The following is a 24,826-nucleotide window of genomic DNA, read 5'->3' on the forward strand; positions in this document are numbered from 1 at the left end:
AGTGACCCCACCTAAGTGGTGAATCTACAAATATACAGCCCGATCATGGACACTCAAAAATCATAACACGGAAAACTTACGTACTAAATATCAGTCCAAGAGCAAAATTCATAATTCTACGTCAAATGTATTTAGAGGAAATGTGATTCCTGTTGTATCTCGAAATGGAATTATTTCCAGACATTTGTTAGGTCTTATTTTGACGACTCAAATTCAAATTTTAGTTTTTCCAATTGATAAAACACGCTATTTTTGAAATTTTGTTTAAGAAAAAAATTTTTTCGAAATATGAATTAAACGATATACGGGGTGTCCCTAATTGCATACGCCGATTTTTGTTTGGTGTGAATACTTTAAAGAAAAAAGTTCTTATAAACACAGATCGTAGAACGCTTTGTTTTCGAGATTTCGACTGTGAATATTTCGAAAATTAGATATTTTATTTAATTTCACTTAAACAAATACTTTTGGAGCTATTTTCGATTTATCCGACTATGTCTGAGACTTATTTTAAATTTAAAAGAATAATAATTAAAAACTGACTCGCCTTTGCAATGGAAAACATTTTTTTCTTAGATACACGAATTAAATTCACTTATCTAATTTACAAAATATTCAGTGACGTAAAAATGTTGGGGTTCTTATTGACGATATCTCTATCAGTATTTCCGCAACTGGTTTGACAGAATTGTGTGTCAACTCGGCGAATTTTTTTGTCCAAAACCGCACCATTATCGCAAGTTTCATTAATCTACGTCAAACATTTTAAAAGATGTTTAGATAAATATGACCTATATTTTTTTATTATAAATTCCAGTGATTCCACCGCTGTCTATTTCGATTTTCTACTTTGAGGTGTTTTATCATCAAATAAGGTTTGGCTTATGCAATTCGGAACACCCTGTATGTGTCTGAATTTAAAAATAGGTCCTGTAGATAAAGGGTTGTTTCTTTCTTTAAAAGTAGGTATTCGTAGTAGTATTCGAAATCAAAGAATATATACGCATTGTATTCGATTTTGATTAAATGATTATAATTAATTTATATTAATTTAATGCCCTTATAATTATTATCGAACTAAACTCTTACACTACACAAAACAAATATAAAAAAATAATGAACTACGAAGGCATGTCTAATGTTGTTGTGGGATTTCCAACCATTCCTAACTTCGGAAATTGTATAGTTGCAAACTAAAATCTGAGTCTGAACTAGTTTTATAGTTTTGTTGTATATTTTGCTCGAATTACGCGCACATTGCTTGGTTCACATTTTAACATTAATAGAATTATAATCTGTAACTTCCCCGTGTAGTTAATTTTATGTTATGGATATGGAAATAACAACATAGTTACTGTCCCATATCCTATAGATTCCATATGAGGTGATTCGAATCAATGAATTGTCCTCGCAGTAAATCGCGTTAAAAACTTCACAGGAGGTCTGGCTGGAAAATAATAAATTTGCTGTAAACCATAGTCCAGAGGTCACATAAATTACTCAACAGTGATACCACCCACATGGCAATAAAAGAATAAAGTAGTCGCGTTAAGTAAAAGGACAAGTTTCGCACATTGACGAGGCGTATTGAATAGACGCATCAATGAACTGCCTTTATAGTAGGAGTGCATAAAAATGGAATAAATTTTCCACGCTGGACTTTATGAAAGGACTAGCGTGAATTGACCAGTTCCCTGTTTTCGATTGAAGAATTTTTGTAATAAAATACTGGGCGTTGCTTAAGGCTGATGGCACTTTGTTGAATAAGAAATTATATTCTTGCACCATTCCATCACAATGTATGATTAAATGTGTCGTTTTTCATCTTTCAGTTGGATATCTACAAGATTTTGTATTTTCCAGTTTTGAAATGATATAACAACTGCGAATAGAATAAGCAATTTGTAGTTGCGGGTGTACCTGGTACGACTACAAAAATATGGTTTACTTGATTTATGATTTGGTTAATATATTCATGTTATTTATTGTATAAATGTTTTAAGTAGCATGTTATCCACGCAAGATTGTTTAAACGCGAGAACGTAGTTCGAGCGTTTAATATTCATAAGTGGATAAAAGGCAATTAAAACACGAGTACAATACAACGTTTTATCCATAATCGCATAACAATCATATTTGTGAAGTCAGAATTATTGGAATTTAATAAAAAATATTCACACGACTTGATATTTCTTACTAGTACCTATACTCAATAAAACGTGGTAGGTTTTCTTATACCTACTGGTTGCTATGGTACAGGGTGATTCACTATATTTTGACCCCCCTTTAACTTTTTTGTTTTGAGAGTTATAAAATAATGTTAAATATAAAAGTTGCACGAGTTTTTATTAATTTTTCGAAAATGATAGTAGAAAAACAAATGAAGTTCAAACAAAATGGCCGCGGATGTTAACTTTGTTAACTTAAATGGAACACCCTGTATATTTTTACATATTTAGATAGAACGTTCCCTATCGAGCATAGTCACGTAGGGTTTGTTGGGTCCATCGGTAACAATAAGCGAGATATTATTAAAAAACGAAAAGAAGGTTTTTTATTAAGAAAATAAGACATCTTATAATTTTTAAACCTTTTTCAGGCATTTCTGCCTTTTTCCAATTACGTAAGGATTTACAGNCCACCTAAGTGGTGAATCTACAAATATACAGCCCGATCATGGACACTCAAAAATCATAACACGGAAAACTTACGTACTAAATATCAGTCCAAGAGCAAAATTCATAACTCTACGTCAAATGTATTTAGAGGAAATGTGATTCCTGTTGTATCTCGAAATGGAATTATTTCCAGACATTTGTTAGGTCTTATTTTGACGACTCAAATTCAAATTTTAGTTTTTCCAATTGATAAAACACGCTATTTTTGAAATTTTGTTTAAGAAAAAAATTTTTTCGAAATATGAATTAAACGATATACGGGGTGTCCCTAATTGCATACGCCGATTTTTGTTTGGTGTGAATACTTTAAAGAAAAAAGTTCTTATAAACACAGATCGTAGAACGCTTTGTTTTCGAGATTTCGACTGTGAATATTTCGAAAATTAGATATTTTATTTAATTTCACTTAAACAAATACTTTTGGAGCTATTTTCGATTTATCCGACTATGTCTGAGACTTATTTTAAATTTAAAAGAATAATAATTAAAAACTGACTCGCCTTTGCAATGGAAAACATTTTTTTCTTAGATACACGAATTAAATTCACTTATCTAATTTACAAAATATTCAGTGACGTAAAAATGTTGGGGTTCTTATTGACGATATCTCTATCAGTATTTCCGCAACTGGTTTGACAGAATTGTGTGTCAACTCGGCGAATTTTTTTGTCCAAAACCGCACCATTATCGCAAGTTTCATTAATCTACGTCAAACATTTTAAAAGATGTTTAGATAAATATGACCTATATTTTTTTATTATAAATTCCAGTGATTCCACCGCTGTCTATTTCGATTTTCTACTTTGAGGTGTTTTATCATCAAATAAGGTTTGGCTTATGCAATTCGGAACACCCTGTATGTGTCTGAATTTAAAAATAGGTCCTGTAGATAAAGGGTTGTTTCTTTCTTTAAAAGTAGGTATTCGTAGTAGTATTCGAAATCAAAGAATATATACGCATTGTATTCGATTTTGATTAAATGATTATAATTAATTTATATTAATTTAATGCCCTTATAATTATTATCGAACTAAACTCTTACACTACACAAAACAAATATAAAAAAATAATGAACTACGAAGGCATGTCTAATGTTGTTGTGGGATTTCCAACCATTCCTAACTTCGGAAATTGTATAGTTGCAAACTAAAATCTGAGTCTGAACTAGTTTTATAGTTTTGTTGTATATTTTGCTCGAATTACGCGCACATTGCTTGGTTCACATTTTAACATTAATAGAATTATAATCTGTAACTTCCCCGTGTAGTTAATTTTATGTTATGGATATGGAAATAACAACATAGTTACTGTCCCATATCCTATAGATTCCATATGAGGTGATTCGAATCAATGAATTGTCCTCGCAGTAAATCGCGTTAAAAACTTCACAGGAGGTCTGGCTGGAAAATAATAAATTTGCTGTAAACCATAGTCCAGAGGTCACATAAATTACTCAACAGTGATACCACCCACATGGCAATAAAAGAATAAAGTAGTCGCGTTAAGTAAAAGGACAAGTTTCGCACATTGACGAGGCGTATTGAATAGACGCATCAATGAACTGCCTTTATAGTAGGAGTGCATAAAAATGGAATAAATTTTCCACGCTGGACTTTATGAAAGGACCAGCGTGAATTGACCAGTTCCCTGTTTTCGATTGAAGAATTTTTGTAATAAAATACTGGGCGTTGCTTAAGGCTGATGGCACTTTGTTGAATAAGAAATTATATTCTTGCACCATTCCATCACAATGTATGATTAAATGTGTCGTTTTTCATCTTTCAGTTGGATATCTACAAGATTTTGTATTTTCCATTTTTGAAAAGATATAACAACTGCGAATAGAATAAGCAATTTGTAGTTGCGGGTGTACCTGGTACGACTACAAAAAAAATGGTTTACGTGATTTATGATTTGGTTAATACATTCGTTTTAATATAATAGTTACTTATTGTGTAAGTGTTTTAAGTAGCATTTTATCCACGCAAGAATGTTTAAACGCGAGGACGTAGATCGAGCGATTAATATTCTTAAGTAGATAGAAGACAATTAAAACACGAATGGAATTATACAATAATATTTGTGAAGTCAGAATTATTGGAATTTAATAAAAAAATATTCACACGACTTGATATTTCTTACTAGTACCTATACTCAATAAAACGTGGTAGGTTTTCTTATACCTACTGGTTGCTATGGTACGTTGTTTAGTATCAATTAAGTATTTAATAAACAGTTCTATCTGAATTTGGTAAAAATGCAAGAAAGTAATTGTGTTCCTGGGGCTGTTTTTGAAGAAGCTCAAGAAGCAATTTTCCATTTATTGCCAGCGAAATCTAGGATCTAGAGAACATTACGAAAAAGTGTTCGCCGAATTTAACGAATGGAGGGAAAAACGGTGAGTAATGACAATAAATGAAAAAGTAATGCTATCGTATTTTTTAAATTTGATGAAAGAATATGCAATTTCATCTATGTGGTCGAAGTATTTGATGTTGAAGGCTACTATAAAGGTCTACAAAAATATAGATGTTGGAAAATATAATAAGCTTACTGCTTATTTGAAGACTGAATCGAGAAGATACAAAGAAAAAAAGCTGCAGTATTGGAAAGAGCACATACATATTGAAGAATTTTTTACTAATGCTTCCAATATGTAATGATTAAGGTAATATTAACTTTGAACTATTTTAGGTTGCACTAATAATGGGGATTTCTGGTGCCTGTCGATGCTGCGAATTCACAAATTTGAAAATTAGTGACGTTCACGACGTTGGCAGTTATCTACATGTTGCAATACCTGATACCAATACGGGCATTTCAAGAAAATTTACAATTATAGAAGAAGGATTTTGCGTGAATGCTGTTGAAATATGCAGAAAATATATTTTTAAGATACATCAATCAAAAATGTACTTCTCAGCCTGTTGGAATCTTCGAGCATATAGTCCTAGAGGCAGCCTTCAGTGATGAGAAAGCGCGACTGGTGTGCGAGAGAGAAAGGAGAATAAAAGGACATGCTATCTCTCTCGCTCCGCGAGCTAATTGGTCGGGGCTTAGGTGCAGGACGATCACTGGCATGGAGGAGAGCACGCACCGACCAATCCAGCTCGCGGAGCGAGAGAGATAGCATGTCCTTTTATTTCCTTCCTCTCTCGCACACCAATCGCGCTTTCTCAGCACTGATGGCTGCCTCTAGGAGTATATGCTCGAAGGTTGGAATCAACACAATGCATCCTCAATAGTTGCTTCATTCCTGAATATCGCAAATCCAGAAGCATATACTGGCCATTGTATGAGGCGCACTTCACCAACTTTATTGGCCAATAAAGCAACCATCAAACGGCATGGTGGATGGAAGAGCTCCTCTGTAGCAGAAAGTTATGTTGAGGAGTCTATATCTAAAAGACTTGATATTGCAAGGAAAATCCAAAGAGCTGTTCCTTACCAAAAGAGGCATTCGTAACTTGTGCAAATTCTTCACAAACTTCGGCAGATGTTATGCGTTCTGAAAATGATGGCAACAATGCTACAAGGGTTGTTATTAACGGAAAGGTAGTTAAAGGTGATAAAACAAAAAAGAAAATGTCTATATTATAAATGTTAATGTTAATAAGTAAATAAATTAAATTAGATTTATTATAGGTTTATAACTTTTTCATTATTCTACTAGTGAAATAAGATTACTTTATTCCATTAGTGATAAAATATCATTATAGAAGGTTCATATGTGTGGATAAAAGTCCAATTATAAGGTTGATAAAATAATAAATATGAGATTTTGTTAATAAAATCTATATTACTATGAATCATATTGAGTACCACGGCAATCAATATGTAGTATTTGTAACATTAGTTTTTTTTTATTAATCCTATTTGTAATTAAACAGGTGTCTCGTTAAGAATATGATACTGCTTAAGGAGACTGACATTGACATATTACTTCGTTTTGATGTAGTGAGTGTGAAAGTCAAAAAGCGATATTTGTGTAAAACCGTCATGAGTATACGTAAAACATCCTCAGAAATAAAAAATTTGACCTTTCCAAGTTCATTTTTAATTTGAACACCCTATATTTCGGAAACCATTATGACAAACTTAAAAAGCGCCTTACTAACTTGTAAGAAAATAAAATCGATATCGCTAATTATCTATCAACTAACTTGGAAAGTGGATACGTTACTATGGAAATAAAACGCTTATTTCTATGGCAACACAACAAAAACTATGTCGCATTTAATATATTTGTCACCGACACCACTGTCACATTTTAAATTACTAATTATTTAAATAGCGATGAGCAAAATGTCTTCTTCGCTGCCTTTAGTTTCGGACCACTCGAAGGAAAAATTACAAGACGTGCCGATCAAAGTGCTGGAAATGACTAATCTGAAGATGCTTTTCCTTGAAGGAAATTTTTTGTATAAATTGCCTGAAGATTTCTTCTGGAAACTGCCAAAGCTAGTGTGGCTCGACTTGAGGAACAACCAGTTAGATTCAATACCGAAAAGTATCGCCCACCACGAGTACCTTGAGAATTTACTGTTAACGAACAATAATTTAAAAAAATTACCCAACGAATTAGGTTAGTATATATGTTCATTAAATCAAATAAAAATGTGGCAATAAATGCAATGTACGTAATGTATTTTTCATATATTAGACTATCATTCATAATAATTTATTAGTACAAGTACTATATAATTTACTAATACACAATTGTATTGGTATTTACTAGGCTTCAATGACTGTACAGTCATTGAAGCTGAATATCAACTGTAACCTCCTAATTCATTGAAACTGCATGGATTTGCATGAAAATTTAGAATAAGGGTCATCTTAAGCTCAAGTTCAAAAGTGACATAAGCCCAATTGAGCTTTTCGTTTTTTTAGGGGTAAAAACTACCCCCAAATTCAAAAAAATTGAAAAAATTAAGTTTTAAGCTTTTTATTGATAAACATCTTGTTCAAGCACAAAGATTAGATAATGTTCCTTGTTCTCAAACATGTTTTATGATATATTTGATCATTTCGACCCTTTATTTAACTCTTAAAATCTACTCCTATGCAAAAAATAATGATAAAAAATTACTTTTTAAAGATTTGGAATTATTAAATCGTGCAATTATTTAAAATAAAAGTTACCTTATAGCTAATAAAAGATTTTTTCCCCTTTAACCTCTAAAAACTACCCCTGTATTGACAAAAATGATAAAAAATTACTTTTTAAAAGCTTGGAATGTTTTAACGGTGCAATTATTTAAAATAAAAATTTCCTCATTGCTTATGAAAGAATAACACTTTTCAACCATTATAAATCACCCCTGTGCTAAAAAATGATAAAAAAATACGTTTTAAATCTTGGAATGCTATAATTGTGCAATAATTTAAAATAAAAATTTCCTTATATTGTTTATGAAAGAATATTTTACTTTTGCCATTTTCAACTCTTATAAACTACCCTTTTACCAATATTAATGTAAAATATTTTTATTATAATCGATTTTTAAATATAATCAATCATAAAAAAATTGCTACGCTGCATATAAATAATCACACTAAATTTTTTTACTTATTTTATTTGTATAATATAATGTATAACATATAAAAATGAGAAATCCTATTTTGCTCCGAAAAAATGTCATTGGTTTTTTTACCATAACTCGGTTAATTTTGAAGCTATAGTATCCTACAAAAAAGCATTTTAAAGATAATTTCAAGAGCTGTAAGATCGTTTGCATATAAAACCTTTTAAGTCCTTCGTTTTTTAAAGGGAAAGGCTCGAAGGGCTCGAGACAGGTCGTTTTTTCACTAAAATGGATAATTCAAGCGGCGATATCTCCTTTATTTTCTATGCTATAGGAATAAAAAAAAGCAAAATATTTGTTGAAAAAAAAGGTACATTTTTGTTGTCTATCATTTTGTCACGTATCTATCATAGTTTCAAAGTTATTATATAAATAAGGCAATTTTTTTTTGAATAAAATATGTTTTCAAATATTCCTGTACATTATTAAAAAAATAAGCATTCTAAAATGGTCTAACTTCAGGATCGTATGAAAAACACTAAAACAAAACTAATTAAAGGGTCTACGATTAATTTCAATTCTGATGGAAATGGTACAGCGTCTTCTGCTCATTTTTTCTTAAAAAATATGAGCAACCCATCTGTTTTTAACGATAACTTCTTCAATTTTGCTCTAATTAACTTTTATAAGTGCTCATTTTGAAGGTCTTTTTGAGTACTACAAAAAACTCCAGGAGCGTTATACACGTAAAATTAATCCTTTTTCCGTTATTTGACGTTGAATACATCGATTCGAGTATTCCCAACAAAACAAGTCCCCTTCCACTAACCATATTTCGCTTTGTATAGGACGTACAACACTTTTTAACGATTTTCTTTGTTTATTTATAGCTACATTTTTGTTCATTACACTTTTTTTAATAAAATGCGTAGTTTTTGAGTTATTCGCGAAAAGTACTTTGAAAAAGTGGTTTTTTTCACTCAAATTCCTCTCTCAAAACTCAAAGTTTTCAATCGTGAATAACTAAAAAACTATTGATTTCTCGAAAAAATTCTTCGAATATTTTTTGCTCAAAATATTTGACAAATTTCAAGTCGATCGGTTCAGTTTCAAAGAATTCGGAGGTGAAAAGCTTCAATGACTGTACTAGTTTACATTTTTAATGTTGCTTTTAAAATAGTAATTTCCCCACTTAGATAACTCAGTCGCTGAAGACAGGCAGCCTGTGCGCAAATAAATTTCAGTCTTTGCAGCCTCTATCCCTCCAATCTATTTGGATTTACGTTATTGTGTATTGTTTCTATTCCGTTTCATGTCCAGCTCTAACAAAAATTACAATTTTTTTTAATGCTCTCTTTATAATTTGCAATTTAGAATGGCTCAAGTAGATGAAATGTTGATTTTATACAAAGCTTACAAATACGTGTATTTTAAAAATTGAAAATTGGTTCAAGCATTCAAAATACGATGCTGCTCAAAGTAGAATACACACTTTCTGTAGAATTAAAAAAACGCTATAAGAAACATTGCCTGTTCACTGGGTACATTTCGTACAAATATTGAATGATAAGTTTGCTACTCGGTTTGCTTCAGCGTCAACTGAAAGTCAGAGATTTGACAAACAATGGATTCTCAAACTTTGCGTAGAAATGAATCAAATATTCATTTTGTCTGTCAATAAATCAAAATATTTTTTTCATTATATACCTATGAATTGTTAATAATATAATATTACCCGCTTATTTCTAGATAAATTTCATTATTTATTCCAATAGTATTTAAAGTTCTAAATAGAATGATTTTTTTACCCTTAAGGTTTGCTATCAAAACTGAAAGCTCTTCAAGTATCTGAAAACCCCCTAATATATCCATCCAGAAAGGTTGTAGTAGAAGGAACCAAAGCAATTAAAACGTACCTAAAGAAACAATATGAAAAATCACTCCACGTCACAAAACCGCCAGAGGAATCCAGAAAGGAGAGAAGTGAAAAAGATCAGGAAAAAGAGGAACTGATAAAAGTTCAAAATTTCACAAGTAGCGAAGAAAGTGTGTCTGTCAAACCCAAATACAATAAAGCTAAGAAAAAAAAGGAATCTAGCAAAGAAATAAAGGAAGCCATAAAAAAGAAAATGGCTGACCCACGTGGCTTACAGCCAACTTTGAAAGTCAAGAAGCTGTCTCATACCAGTATATCTAAAACATTGGACAAGAACGAAGGGGAAAAGAAGATCAATGAACCCTTGAAGATTGTTCACAAAATCAGCAGAACTTGTGACACTATTTCATTGACATCTTCTCTTGACAGAGTAGGAATTAGAAACATGGGCAATATTGCGGAAAGTGGCCTCAAAGAAGGATGGTTAAATCAATTGAGATTGATTTTAAGTGACCAAGAAAGAATTCTGCAACAAGAAAGGTATTTATAATAATTGTTATTTAGTACTATAAAGGAATAGTAGGTTGATATATATATATTTTTTACTATATGCAAATAATTATTAAATACATTTAATAACTATAGGCACGGACGTTGTGAAAATAATTATTCTTGTCTTGTTAATAATCTTATACACCGTGTCCACCTAGTGCGCGTAAGTCCAATATCTAGGTTAATAAAATATATAACTTTTGTTCATCAAATTCAATAAAAAAAATATATTAGTTCATTGATATTTATTTTTAGAGGTCGCTCGAAAACATTTTAGGTACACTTCTTTTAAAGTTAAAATAATTATGAGTGAATTTTAGAAATTAAAATATTGATTTGAAATTTTCAGAATCGAGATTTTTTTCAACCCAGAAAATGATAAAATAACGAGAAAAAAATTAAAATAAAAAAAAAATCAATTTTGAACATTTTAAAAAATCTTGAGCGACCTCTAAAAAAAATTTTTTTTGAGCTGGTTTTTTGAGGGGCTCTTAAAACATGATAAACTAACACATTTTCACAAGAGACAAGAAAAAAAAATAATCGTTTTTTTTGGGCCACCCTAATCTACATGAGAGAGAAATTCTGATAATAATAAAGAGAATATGTACAACTGTTGTAAAGAGGCGCCCCTGGTTGGTTTTTGGTTTACAGGCTAAATAGTGATAGATAGAAAAAAATATATAGCTATCTCGTGCTTGTTTTAGGGTTTTATTTAGTGATACACTGTGCTTTAAGGAAAATGTCATATTGTTTGTATCAATTAAATAATTAAGCGAAAAATAATTTTAAAATACGGTGCTTCGATCCACTTCACCTTTAATGTAAACATTTCTTTGTATCTCTAATAATAGGACAACTATTATTGTACTGTCACATTAATATGAAATAGTCCCCAAGCCAGCGACTTTTTTTTCGAACTGATTACAAAAGTCATTAAAACGGTCTGGATCGCTTCGTGTTAACAAGTCTACCACGCTGTAAAATTTTTAGAATATGGGAAGGGCGCTTTTCCGCACTGCGAGTACTTAAACCTGTCGTTCTGGGCGGGTTATCTTTTGTGATTACAACACTCAAATTTTTTATTTGAATTAAAAGAAAATATGTTAAATAAGAAGCAAATTGAGTTGTCCGACAAAATAGTGGGCGCAATTGTCGAGTCCGACATCTCCAACATGTCGCTCTAGCGCGGTATGGTATTCCGATTACAAAACACCCAATTTTCATTTTAACTTACTAAAAATTGCCTAAAAACCGTAGTCCATACCTTGTCCGACAAATTTTCAGGCGCTTTTTTCCAGTTCGACAACCGAAACATGTCGCTCATCGCAGATTAGGTTTTCCGATTACAAAAGTGATACATTTTATATTTTTGGCTTTAGAATAAAATAATAATTAAAAGACAATACTTGTCCGACAAAAAAACGACGCAAATTAATAAAATCTAATAAAAAACATTTTTTCAATTTTTAAATGTAGTAGCCATAGACCAATTAGACTGGCCTATAGAGCGACTTTGGTGAAAACACTTCGGAGCCTGATTTGGAGCCCAGCGCTCAGTCGTGTCCTAGCATTTGACGTGTACGCATCGCTGTGATTTCGGTAATTAGACATTTTATCATGGGCATGAATGATTTCAACCCTTCCTTCTTCAGAAAAGGTAAAAAAAGCCTTTTGACATTTTAAAGAACGTGACTTTCCAAGAGGCTTTCTTAAACTTAATTGAAACTTCACCATCTCAAATTGACATAGAGAGCAACATTTTTAAACGAATGGAGGAGTTCACTTGTATCGAAATGTTCGAAAGAAGTTATAAAATCAATAGTTCTTCGGAGGAAGTTCTTAAGGAGAAAATTAAATCTTTCGACACATCCAGTTTACCTCCTAGTAGTGAAGAGCTTTTGCAGCACGTCAGAAGAACGACGTATATTAGCAGCATTTGGTGTAATGATCACCTAAGAACGCCAACCGAAAAAAAAAACAGAAGAATGTGGCTGGATAATAATAGATGGCGACTATAACTTTTATTGGTTCGACGGTCCTGAAATTCCAAGGCTCCAAGACATATCTATAGGTATGCTATAAAAATTTTATAAACAATCCCAAATTTTCCTTTGTACCCCGCGTAAAAGTGGGATTTTCTTTCTACATTCTTCGTGGGGTATAAAGAAATAGTATATTCTTACGCTAAGTTGCGTACCGTATTTTTCATTACAAGTGAAAATAAATTACTTTCCGCACGTGCGATGAAAAATCATATACAAATTATGGGGAGAAAAAAAACCTTCAATATTATTATAATCCTCGGTTGCGTCTTAGATAACAACCGCGTATCCTTTTTTTCCTCCCTAGGTTCGTAATATAGTTTGATGAATTAAATTTCGCAATTTTATACAATCTTTTTTAACATTATTTCAGATCAAGATAATCCAAGTGATGCATCTGACGGTGACGACGAAGATACCACGAGTTAATCCGATGATGATTTGAGTGGAGACGATTCTGATTAGTCATATAATGTTTTACTTATTTATTTTTTCATTTGAAATGTTTTATTTTTTAACTTTTTCTTATATTTCTTAAAATAATTTAATTTTTTATATATTTCATTTTCAATTATTTTTTATGATGACATTATTAATAAAAAAAATACAAGTCGCATATCATTGTTATTACATTTAAAACTAATTATATGTAACAATAATCGATTTATTAAGTTTATGAAATTAATCGTTTCTTTTTGTCGGACTAGCAATATGATCCACTATTTTTGTCGGACATTGTCATATTTTGATAAAGAAAGTACTATTTTAGCACTTGGTATTTGTGTCCGAAATTTTATAATCGGAAAACCTAACCTGCGATGAGCGACATGTTTCGGTTGTCGGACTGGAAAAAAGCGCCTGAAAATTTGTCGGACAAGGTATGGACTACGCTTTTTAGGCAATTTTTAGTAAGTTAAAATGAAAATTGGGTGTTTTGTAATCGGAAAATCATACCGCGCTAGAGCGACATGTTGGAGATGTCGGACTCGACAATTGCGCCCTCTATTTTGTCGGACAACCCAATTTGCTTCTTATTTAACATATTTTCTTTTAATTCAAATAAAAAATTTGAGTGTTGTAATCACAAAAGAGAACCCGCCCAGAACGACAGGTTTAAGTACTCGCAGTGCGGAAAAGCGCCCTTCCCACACTGAGCGAATTTCTTTGTTACGGTTAGTAAAAATCCACTAACCGTAGCAAAATATCTGCATTAAATAGGCGCCAAGTGAGTTGCCTTCCTTCCACAAGAAAAACTGCTTTGCTGGAAGGAACTCACTTGCAGTAAGTAGACAGTTTTGCTATAATCTCTTTGCTACCTCAAGTAAGTCAACTCATTAACCACAAACGACTCAACTCATTAACCCCAAACGAGTGAACTCATTAACCCCAAGCGAGTCCTCATTAATCCTAAGCGAGTCGACTCATTAACCCCAAGCGAGTGAACTCCGTATTTACTATTTTTCGGTGTTGTTGGCTCTCCTCACTCTTTCGTGCACCATGCAATGCAACTTAAATGTTGTACATATTTTCAAACAAGCATAAAATGAAAATCCCCATTCGAGAAGTAAGAGTTTGTATCCAGCCTGCATTGTGTGCATGTAATCACGCATGCATATAAGTATTATTGCATACCTACGCAAATACCCTAATTGAAAACTTTCTGTCGGTTGTTAGACAACTGAAAACTGACTCAACACTCGATCACAAAACATCTATTTATTATAAAGGACCCATCGACTAACGATTGACGAACGTATATCCAGTGCTTACGTGTTACAGCAAAATGGCGATACCTCTAACTTCTCTATGGACGAAACCATGGTCAGTATAAGGCACGCGTAATCGCGCATGCGCACTGAGCCGAATTCCGGTTTATTCTGGAAATTATTAAGTGAGGCCTCAGTTACAGTAAGTGAGCCCTAATTTGCTACAAATAAGGACTGACTAACCCCAATTGGATCAATTCTAAAAAAGTACATTCACTTACCCGAGCAAAGCAACTCACTTGGGACAGATAGACAGTCGACTAAAATAAAATTTCAACTGAACTATCATATAGCCACAAGACTTTTCTTTGTTGTGGTAGCAAACACGTTTCAGCAAAACGTATTTACTTGTGGCAGCATGAATTTTTTTCTGTGAGAGCAAAAATTTTACCTACTGTAGCTAAAATATCTTAGCAAAGCCCCTCACTTGGTGGATTTCTTTCGGTGCATATTCTAAAAATTTTACAGCGTGGTAGACTCGTTAATACGAAGCGATCCAGACCGTTTTCATGACTTTTGTAATCAGTTCGAAAAAAGGTCGCTGGCTGGGGGACTAAAATGCTTAAATTAAGTAAATTAAATTATTTCCCGAATTTCGAATAAAACGAGTAATTTCACAGATCACTGAGGGCCCTCTCGGACTGGCGCACGAAGAAACGTGCCGAAACCCCGAAAGTGTTCAGAGAAAACAGCGACGCGAATAAACCGGCGCCTCCGCCCTACGCCACTTACCCAGAATACGCCAGGATGCCGACGCGCGAGGCGCTGGCGGCCCAGCTGAACATCTTCTTCAGGGAGAAGGGATTGTCGAGGGCCGGCCTCAAAGACGGGAACACCTTGAACGTAGACAAATTGATAAACGATTTGGTGGAGCAGCTCAAGGAAATGGAACACACGTACGGCGTAACGCGATCGCCCAGATCGGAAATTGAGGAGGCAGAGAGGCAAATTAAAATGGTGAGTCTGGAGGTCTCGGGTGACGCGGAGTTAATAGTTCCGGCGGGTTCACGTTTCAACGCTTATTTAACGCTGTTCCGTATAAACGATACACCCACGAAACGTTATTTAACACGTTCGGGGATGACTATACCGTATTCGCTATACTCTGTTGGATCACTGCTTCCCCGCCAATATTTATTTCTTTTGATTTTCATGTTCAAAACGACTAATGCCCGTTTGCACCATAGTGTTTAATCCAGGATTAAACTTGGATTAAAATATAACATTTTGTTTGCACCGTTTCAAATCTATGTATTAATCTAGGATTGATTTAAACCCTCAAATTTGACCGCTTAAACTTGGATTAATGAGAAAACATAAATGGACACTATTGACAGTACTTAGCTGCTAGTTATAATTTTTTTATTAGGTACGTATTTCTTCCTTTTTCCTGTGGACTGTGAATGAGTGAGTGGTGTTAAGACATCATTGAGAACTTTGAAATGGATTCAGATTCTGACTTTGATTTTTATTTTTTATTCTTAATATGATTTTGTATTTCTAGGAATAATAGTGTATCTCCTATCCAACAATTGCTGACTGCTCTTCGGTTCTATGCATGTGCTGGTCATTTGTCTGCCATTGCAGACTTTTCAGAGATGGCCATATCAACAGTGTCCAGAATAATTGTACGAGTATCAATTGCAATAGCTCGGCTTTATCAGAGATACATAAAAATGCCAAACCCAGAAGAAATAGTTAGTATGCAACATGAGTTCTATAAAATTGCATCATTTCCTAGGGTGTTAGGTGCCATTAATGGTACTCATAGACCTTATAAACTATCTAGGTCTATGATGATACTCATATTAAAATTTTGGTTTGAGAATTTGACTTTGACATATTTTTTCCAAACATAACTAGACATAAGTTAGCAGCATAATAAAATCCCTAAACAGTATTCTTAAAGCCTATAGTTTAATTTAATCTACAACCGGCAGTAAGTGGTGAAAACGCTGATTATTAAAACCTATTTTTAAAATTAAACCATGTGCAGTTGAACTTGGCTTAAATTCTAAACGGTGCAAACGGGCATAAATAACTAATTAATCAAATCAGTATATACAGAGTGATTCACTTTTTATGATTAGGGCTTTAACCACCGGTAGGTCTCGTCAAAATAATGTCATTTTGAAGTATACACTTTATATTCCAAAGGCTTCCGTTTAGAGATATAAGCGTATAAAAAACATATTTTTGTTTTTTATTTATGTTTTCTTAAACTATGAAAGCCATTTTTATATATTTAGTAAGAAGTGTACGATTGAAAACCTCTAAATATTCGTTTTGAAAATTTTCCAGTGGCGTACAAATTATATAAGAAATAGTGGTTTTCAGAGCCCCTTACTGACGCCTATGATTGATCTATATTCACAATAATTTGTAAAGTTGATAGAGCTTTTTATTCGTACACTTCATCCTAAATATAAAACAAATGGCTTTCATAGTTAAAAAAAATAAATAAAAACCAAAAAAAAAATGTTTTTTCAAGAGCTTATATCTCTAACAGGAAGCCTTTGGAAGAAAAAGTGTATAATTACTTCAAAATGACATTATTTTAACACATGGTCGGGATTAGAGAGAACAAACGAAAAATTTTAATTGTTATGAAAACACGGAAAAAATATTTAGTTTATCCATATTTTATTTAATTTTTATTAAAAAATATATTTAAGATGTATTAGTCCACGCATATTGGGTGTCTATATTTTATGTACAGCATAATATGTTATTAAGTTAAATTAAGTTAGAATCAACGAAATTGATTTAATGCTAGTGCAGAATTAGTGTAATACCTACAATACACCAATAATGCGTAATGTAACATATTTCAATATATGTATATACAGGGTGTCCCATAAGCACATGATGAAAGGTACTGCGACATACTTTGACTCAAAAGAAGACTATTTGACCTAACTTCTATTAAGAAGTAATGTCTGGCTTCTCTACTATTGACTGTCGAAGTTCCTGAAAAAAAAATATGTTTTTTGTAATATCTGGAGAATGTTATGATGGATTTTAATGAAACTTGCTGTGGACTTGTTCCTAGGTAAAACTCATGTTTTGATGAAGCAACCGCGTCCATCTGCCTTGGGTTAATGGTAAATTCTTGAGTATCTTGGTACAAGAATTACCAGAACTTTTTATTTGGTCGTTGGAATTAATTCATTTTATTTTTACTGATGCATCAGTCCTTTTTCGAGATTATCGTGCTCTTGGTAAAATTTTGTAACATTCATAGTTTTTACGCAAACATTTTTTTTTTTCAATTTTAGACAAACATTATCACTACTACTCAAGTACAACTACTCACTACAATTGCTACTATCGTAGTAAGCGATGATGTCATTTTATAATAAATGAATTGTCAATCTTTTCACGTTAGTCGGACAGTCCGATACATTCGTTTCGAATGGCGTTTTCTAATGAAGAGATGACCGACTGATCAAAGTCTTAGGGTTTTGTGAAGATAACTTGGGTGGGAGTGTACAATCTACGCGGCGCGATACCCAAATCTACGGGTTCCAGATTACCGATTTACATGGATTGAAAAGAGTTTGCGGGAGACTGGGCAATTTGGTGTTCGAGCCGTTGACCGTGTGGGTTGTCCTCAAGTACGAAATGCAGCCGTTGAGGGAGACGTTTTAAATAGGGTCGCAGAAAATCCAAATATCACTCATGTCATCCTCATATCCTCAATCCTCATATCACTATCATATACTCGCCGTCTGACAGTGGAATTTGGCATATCAAAAAGTACAATTAATCGCATCATAAGTCAGCAGCTCCTCCATCATTATCATGCGACGTCTATTCAGGAGCTTTTACCACACCATTTTGAGAGAAGACTTCAATTTTGCCCTTTTTATTTAAGGAGCGCGGGCAAATGATCCAAATTTCACCTACCGAATTTTATTCACTGATGAAGCTGGTTTTACCAAAAGTGGTATCTTTAATTCACGTAATTTCCACAATTACGCAGAAGAAATCCCTCATGCGAGGCGTATTAACCATTTTCAGGTGGAATTTCAAATAAATGTTTGGGCCGGGATCATCGGTGACATCCTTCTGGGTCCTTATGTCATGCCGCGCCGCTTGAATAGCGAAAATTAATTCAATTTTCTGACGATTATCTTTCCGGTTCTAATGGAAGACGTCCCTCTTGATCTTCGTGCTCAGATGTAGTTTATGCACGATGCTCCTCCGCACTTTAGTGCAAATGTAACTGCACATTTAAATAATACTTTTCCACACAAATGAATCGGAAGAAGAGGGAGAGATGTTCCTGTCGAATGGCCCCCCAGGTCCCCCGATTTAACGCCGTTAGATTTTTTTCTATGGGGAGCCTTGAAGAATAAAGTTTACGCTACTCCTGTGGAATCCCAAGAAGAATTATTGCGTAGGATTCAAAACGAGGCGGACGTAATACGGAATGATCCAAAAATGTTGAGGAGGGCTCAATTCAATTTCAATCGAAGGATCCAGCTATGCATCCAAGAAAATGGGGGGCATATCCAACATGTCTTGTAATTCCACCATCATCTATCGTATCTATGTAACTATCATCTAGTTTCAATAAAGAGAATTATGTCTTTCTCAAGTACGTCTTTACATTTTTTAGTGATAGCAAAAAATAAATCTAATAAAGTAAAATGATATTCAATCCGTCGCATTGCAATAGACTTTAAAATTGCAACCATTTTACTTTCAATATTGATATCCTAGGTAAAAAATTGACAATTATTATTAGAGAATGCTGCTTCTTGTAAAAGGACAAATTTACTGCGATACATCTAAAATTGTTAAGTCGCAACGAAACAGAAAACATTTTTTTGCGTAAAAAAATATGAATGCTACAAGATTTTACCAAGAACACGAACATCTCGAAAAAGGACTGATGCATCAATAAAAATAAAATGAATTGATTCCAGCGACCAAATAAAAAGTTCTGGTATTCTTGTACCACGACACTCAAGAATTTACGACTAGCCCAAGGCGGATGGACGCGGTTGCTTCATCAAATCATGAGTCTTACTTAGGAACAAGTCCACAGCAAGTTTCATTAAAATCCATCGTAACATTCTCCAGATATTACAAAAAACACATACTTTTTCAAGAACTTTGACAGTCAATAGCAGAGGAGCCAGACATTTTTTCTTAATGGAAGTTAGGTCAAATCGTCTTCTTTTGAGCCAAAGAATGTCGCAGTATCTTTTTGATCATGTGCTTATGGGACACCCTGTATATAATTAATATTTGAATAATAAATATTTTGTCTTAACTAATGTTGTATTGAACAAGTAAACCTACTGGTAAAACAAATTGTAGAAATTGGCGAATGCGCTGGTTCTTTAGAATGATTACTTTTCAATAGCTACAATAATTAAGATGGCCATACCCCTGGCCGAGAAATAATCAAATTTCTGGCGTTTTTAGGTACTGAAATCTTGAAAACTAAAACGTGTAGAACAAAAGTAAGCACAAAAATAAAATCCTTGATGTTCTGTTTATTCATTGTTACCATTTAAATTTACTCAAATAAAATAATAACTAAGAAAAAAGCGTTTGTAAAACATGCGTTTGCTGTTATCCTAACCCCACATTTTAAGAATTATTTTCACGTACTTATAAATAAAAGTAAACAATTTTATATGTAGGACTAAGCAAGTAAATATTATAAGAATATTTACATGTGAAGTTGTATATAAAAGTTAGTATTCTCGTAGATTTCAGTACCTAAAATCTTGATGGTTTGATCGTTTTTTACACCTGTTTATTCGTTTTACTGCGGCGTCTTTAAAAATAATCAGATGGCATGACATAACATTCCTATTATTTGATAAGCTTTAGATTATTCAGTTATTAAATGTTTGAAATTATTCGTCTTTGTGGAAAACACTATTTAAAGAATATGGGGCCCTTAAGCAAAAGTTACTTTTGATGATTCTGAACCTTGTGCTAAATGTCCTTGAGCGCTTCGATGACATTTAAGTATAACCTTGACGAATGAGATTACATTCAGCCGTTCCGGATCTCCATGTATTTATATTTTTCTAATTTGAATACCTAACTAAGAAAGCATTATGTTTTTATTACTGTTTCAGATTACTGACATACACAAGAAACTTCTACAACTGAAATCTAGTAATAACATGGCAATCTAAAAGAAAACTAATGGAAGTATAGTAATAAAATTATGTAAAATCTTTGTTTTGTATTGAAATATCAATGTTTCGTTACATATTTACCTATACTGATGTACTAATGTATAATTCTATACAAATACTAATAAAATAAATTGTTAACATACCAAGTTTTCATCTAATGCCTCCCAAAACTCTTATATCCGTAACTGACAACTGCAGTTAAAAATTGAAATCAATTTTTCATACTTCGTCAAAGACCTTACCAAACAAATGTTATTGTACCACGATTTCGTAGGAGATAAAGCCTACTCCTTAAAGATGTAGGTACTTGATGAGATTCTGGACAGAACATGTCTACTAGAATAAGAAGTTTTCAATATAATCTTTCTCGAGCAAGGCGCCTGGTTGAGTGTGCTTTTGGTATAATTACCCGAATGTGGAAAATTTTAGAATAGGAAACTGAAATGTGCCAGGATAAAATAGATTTAACTGTGAAATGTATCTGTTTGTTATTAATAATGAATATGGGCAATTCCTCAATGCTTTTGAAATTACGAAAACTGCATTTCAAAACAAGAAAAGCAAAAAAAAACTTTTGTTTTTTAAATGGTACTTCTGTATATTTGACTTTTTTATTTCTTTCTTTTTTTCTGATTACAATAATATATGCATGTCAGATTATTGATGTTTGCACAATATTTTAGTTTATTTATTTATCCTGCACATAGTTGAGATTGGCATATTGTTATGGAACCACTGTGTAAGTAAGTTTGCCACTATTAAATTTTCTAAACAAATCTTTAAATTCTCTATTAAGAAATTATATTTTGTTGTAGGAAAAGCATGTTTTATACCTTCAGCCTGTTCTAGACAAGACACATATTTCATGCATTTTTTTAATTCCTTGTTATCCACCTTATTTACAATACTAACTTCTTTTAATATTTTCTCTTTTAGATCTTACAAACCATTAGATTTTTCTTTGTTTACTTTCTCTTTCAGAATTCCTTATATAAAGAACTTCATTAGAGAGATTAGATTAGTCTTGCACATCATAAGAAAAATTTAATTAAATAAATGTTCTTAGTCTAGAACTCAATGGAGTTACTATATAGAACACCTTTTAAAGCATAGTATTTTTTTTTCATAATAAATTACTTTAAGATCTGTGTAGTAAATTTAATAGTGGAAAATCATAAATATATGCACGATTCAGTGGCAATCGTGACTTTATCTATTGTGGACGCTCAGTAATAAACAAAAATATTGTGGAAATTCCAATAAGCGACAAATATACAGTATGTTACATAAAAAGAACAAAAGTCTGGTTTATATCTTTGAAACGCAACAGTCTATTGTTTTTCTACATATTTCTAGTCTAGTCTAGTAGTTCTAGTCGGTCGGTAGCCGCACGGTTTAAGGCGTCAGTAGTTAAATCGATGTGTGCTAATTCTGCCCGGGTTCGATTCCCGCGGCCGGTAAACCGTAGATTAGCTATGCTTGTATGGAAGATTGGCACCCTCTGTGCAGGTATGGTAGGGTGAAAGAATGTTGGCTTGGGTCAATGTGAGAGATTGACACCGGCTGGCATTTGACAACCCCCCTAATTAATGAGGTTTTCCAGGTTTCCCTTATTCCTGCCTGGTTAGGGCCTACCAACATAAGTCGCTCCTGGGCGCAAATGCGGCCTGCTTAATAATAATATGCCGCCTCCTCTCCCGCACAAGTCTCCGACTTCTGGGCTAATTCTCGTGGTTAGAATGAGGAGTAGAGATATTATTTATGTGATACTGCAACAAATTTGATACAACTTTGGTCTTTATATTTTTTTTCTAGATTGAAAGGTACAAAATATAAAAATAAAAAATACTCACCTTCATAATTAATTACTCAATTAGGTATTTAAATAATAGAGTGAGACGGGTGTGTGGGGGGAGATAACATATGCGCGCATCATACATCGGATAATATTCAAGTTTTACTGAAGTATTACGCAAATTTATTCAATATTACTCAAGATTGTCCAGTTATTCCTTCGGTTTCTCTCTCATTTTTGTCTGACACAAATGTCATACTTCCATCTGAACTGAACTGATCAAAATAAACTATTTTGGTTGCATCATAAATTCTATTGAAATCGAATAAATAGATTGCAAGCACTGTACATACATATTTGTTTTATTCTGACGGTTGGTAAAATATCGTATAATGATTTGCATATGAATTCGCATCCAATACAAGGTGTATCTAAATAACACCGAAAAAATTAAGGGGCGATTCTCTGATGAAAATTAATAGGAGTCTTTGGTATAAAATTGTTTGTAAAAACTCTCCCCTGAAAAAAAAAATATGTTTTCTTTTTTATCTTCCATGTACTTATATCATGCTAAAGAAACTACAGAGCACCTAGAGTGTACGTTTCCTATCCCAAAACATGGGAACTGCTGAAGTCAAATTGCGGGGAAGTGGAGTGTGCGAGGTAATCTGACCGCGCAAACTTTGAACAGGTCCGGATTAAACAATACATTTCCACTTATGACAAATATTCATTTTTCAAATTTGGAATTCAAAAAATAATATATTTTAATGTCTTGCTTATATTAAATAAACCTATAAAATAATTTAAATATATTTATTGTCCTTTAAGTAATGTTAGTTTATTTAATATTTTTTTCTTTTAGTAGATTTCACTGAATTTAAATATGTTCATATTCAAAAAGATTTTTAATACATGATACACAATTCTATTTTTCTGACGGTAAACCATGAAATCATTAAGTTAAGACATTAAAAAAAGTAAATTCAGCGAAAAATAATTAAAATATATTTTTTGTCCTTTAAGTAATGTTAGTTTATTTAATATTTTTTTCTTTTAGTAGATTTCACTGAATTTAAATATGTTCATATTCAAAAAGATTTTTAATACATGATACACAATTCTATTTTTCTGTAGCTTGGGTGTACTGTTTTTATAGGAGTTATTAAAAAAAAACATTATTATTTCTATTTCTTAAATTGTCATTTTTTTAAACGACAGTTTGCTTACCACTCTTGGTAAGTTTAAAGTTGGCACTTCATTTTTGGATAAATTTCTAATGCCGTTTTTATTAATAATAATAAACTTAAGTAAATCTGCTATTTGTTTGCAAATTTTATCATGTTCAATTTTTGTCATACTTACAGAATGCAAAATTCGTTTCATGATATGGCAAGACAGTTAAATTTGATTTTACTTCCTTCAATAGAAAATTAGTACCTATTTCAAATAGGCTAATTTTCAGTGAGTGGTCATTCCAAGGATTTTGGGCCTATTCATTGTAAAAGAAGTTTAAAACTGGTACAATCATTCCTTAACAATTAAAATATGTAATTTACCCATTTCTTTCTTTAAATTAATGAATATTATGTATTGTTTTTGTTTAAATCTTTGAAACTATTTTTCTTACACAAAAACACATTTATTGTAAAGTAAATGTGGAGTATGCTAAAAGCACATTTTATAGCAGCAATAATACTTATTACTATTAGTACCTACTCATTTTTCTAAGCTAACTAAATCATCCACACTAATGCTAACAATTAAAGGGTCAAAAGAATTTCCGAAATTTTTCCGTGATTTTTTACAGACTGTATTTAAGTGAAAAATGGTCGTATCGAGAATTAAAAAAACATTTTGAACCTCTAAGATTCTAGTTTTTAGATCTTTTGGTCGAAAATTTTTAAGAGCAACGGTTATCATTCAATTCTAAGAAATAGCGGGACAAAAAAATTTTGCATTTTCTTTTTTCCGAGTTCGCGGACTTGGGAAAATTTTCCATTGCATGGACCAGATAGCTTGTTTATTCAGCTTTAATTTCCTTTTTTTAAAATTTCGATATGACCATTATTCATCGAAATATCGGACTTTTAATGGAAAAGGATCCTTTTGTCTTCAATCATAGATATCTCGGCAACAAATGGTCGTACAGAGAATTGAAGGGCAGTTTCAAAAACTGTTATAAATTTCCTATAACATACTGCCGCAACTTTTCGTAAACTATATTTTTTTTCATCCTTTACATGAATTTAAAAATACACGAAGGGTAATTTATGGTTTTTTTAGAAAATTGACGGCTAAATTAGAAATATTCACGAAATGACTAATGTTAAGCATGATTTTTACAGTTCGATATACCCAGAAGAACCCTGTGAAGTTTCATCTCGATCTAACAAACCGTTTCTTTGTTTCAAAC

At 32.4% G+C, this 24,826-nt stretch overlaps 1 protein-coding gene across 1 annotated transcript; it reads left to right on the forward strand.

The window, feature by feature from the left end:
* The first annotated feature begins 6,983 nt into the window (after positions 1 to 6,983).
* Positions 6,984 to 20,612, forward strand: LOC108904625 (leucine-rich repeat-containing protein 27-like). Its single transcript, XM_018707258.1, has 4 exons — positions 6,984 to 7,263; positions 10,022 to 10,622; positions 15,066 to 15,402; positions 20,553 to 20,612. The coding sequence occupies exons 1-4, from the start codon at positions 6,984 to 6,986 to the stop codon at positions 20,610 to 20,612; spliced, it is 1,278 nt and encodes a 425-aa protein (XP_018562774.1).
* Positions 20,613 to 24,826: the final 4,214 nt, after the last annotated feature.

Source organism: Anoplophora glabripennis, unplaced genomic scaffold (genome assembly GCF_000390285.2).
Source record: "Anoplophora glabripennis isolate ALB-LARVAE unplaced genomic scaffold, Agla_2.0 scaffold96, whole genome shotgun sequence".
Lineage (NCBI taxonomy): Eukaryota > Metazoa > Arthropoda > Insecta > Coleoptera > Cerambycidae > Anoplophora > Anoplophora glabripennis.

Excerpts from the sequence above, each read along its gene's own strand:
- LOC108904625 (XM_018707258.1), top strand. The coding sequence starts at position 6,984 with ATGTCTTCTTCGCTGCCTTTAGTTTCGGACCACTCGAAGGAAAAATTA. Across the intron at positions 7,264-10,021 it reads AAAATTACCCAACGAATTAG|GTTTGCTATCAAAACTGAAA; the intron begins GTTAGTATATAT and ends TTTACCCTTAAG. Across the intron at positions 10,623-15,065 it reads AGAATTCTGCAACAAGAAAG|ATCACTGAGGGCCCTCTCGG; the intron begins GTATTTATAATA and ends GTAATTTCACAG.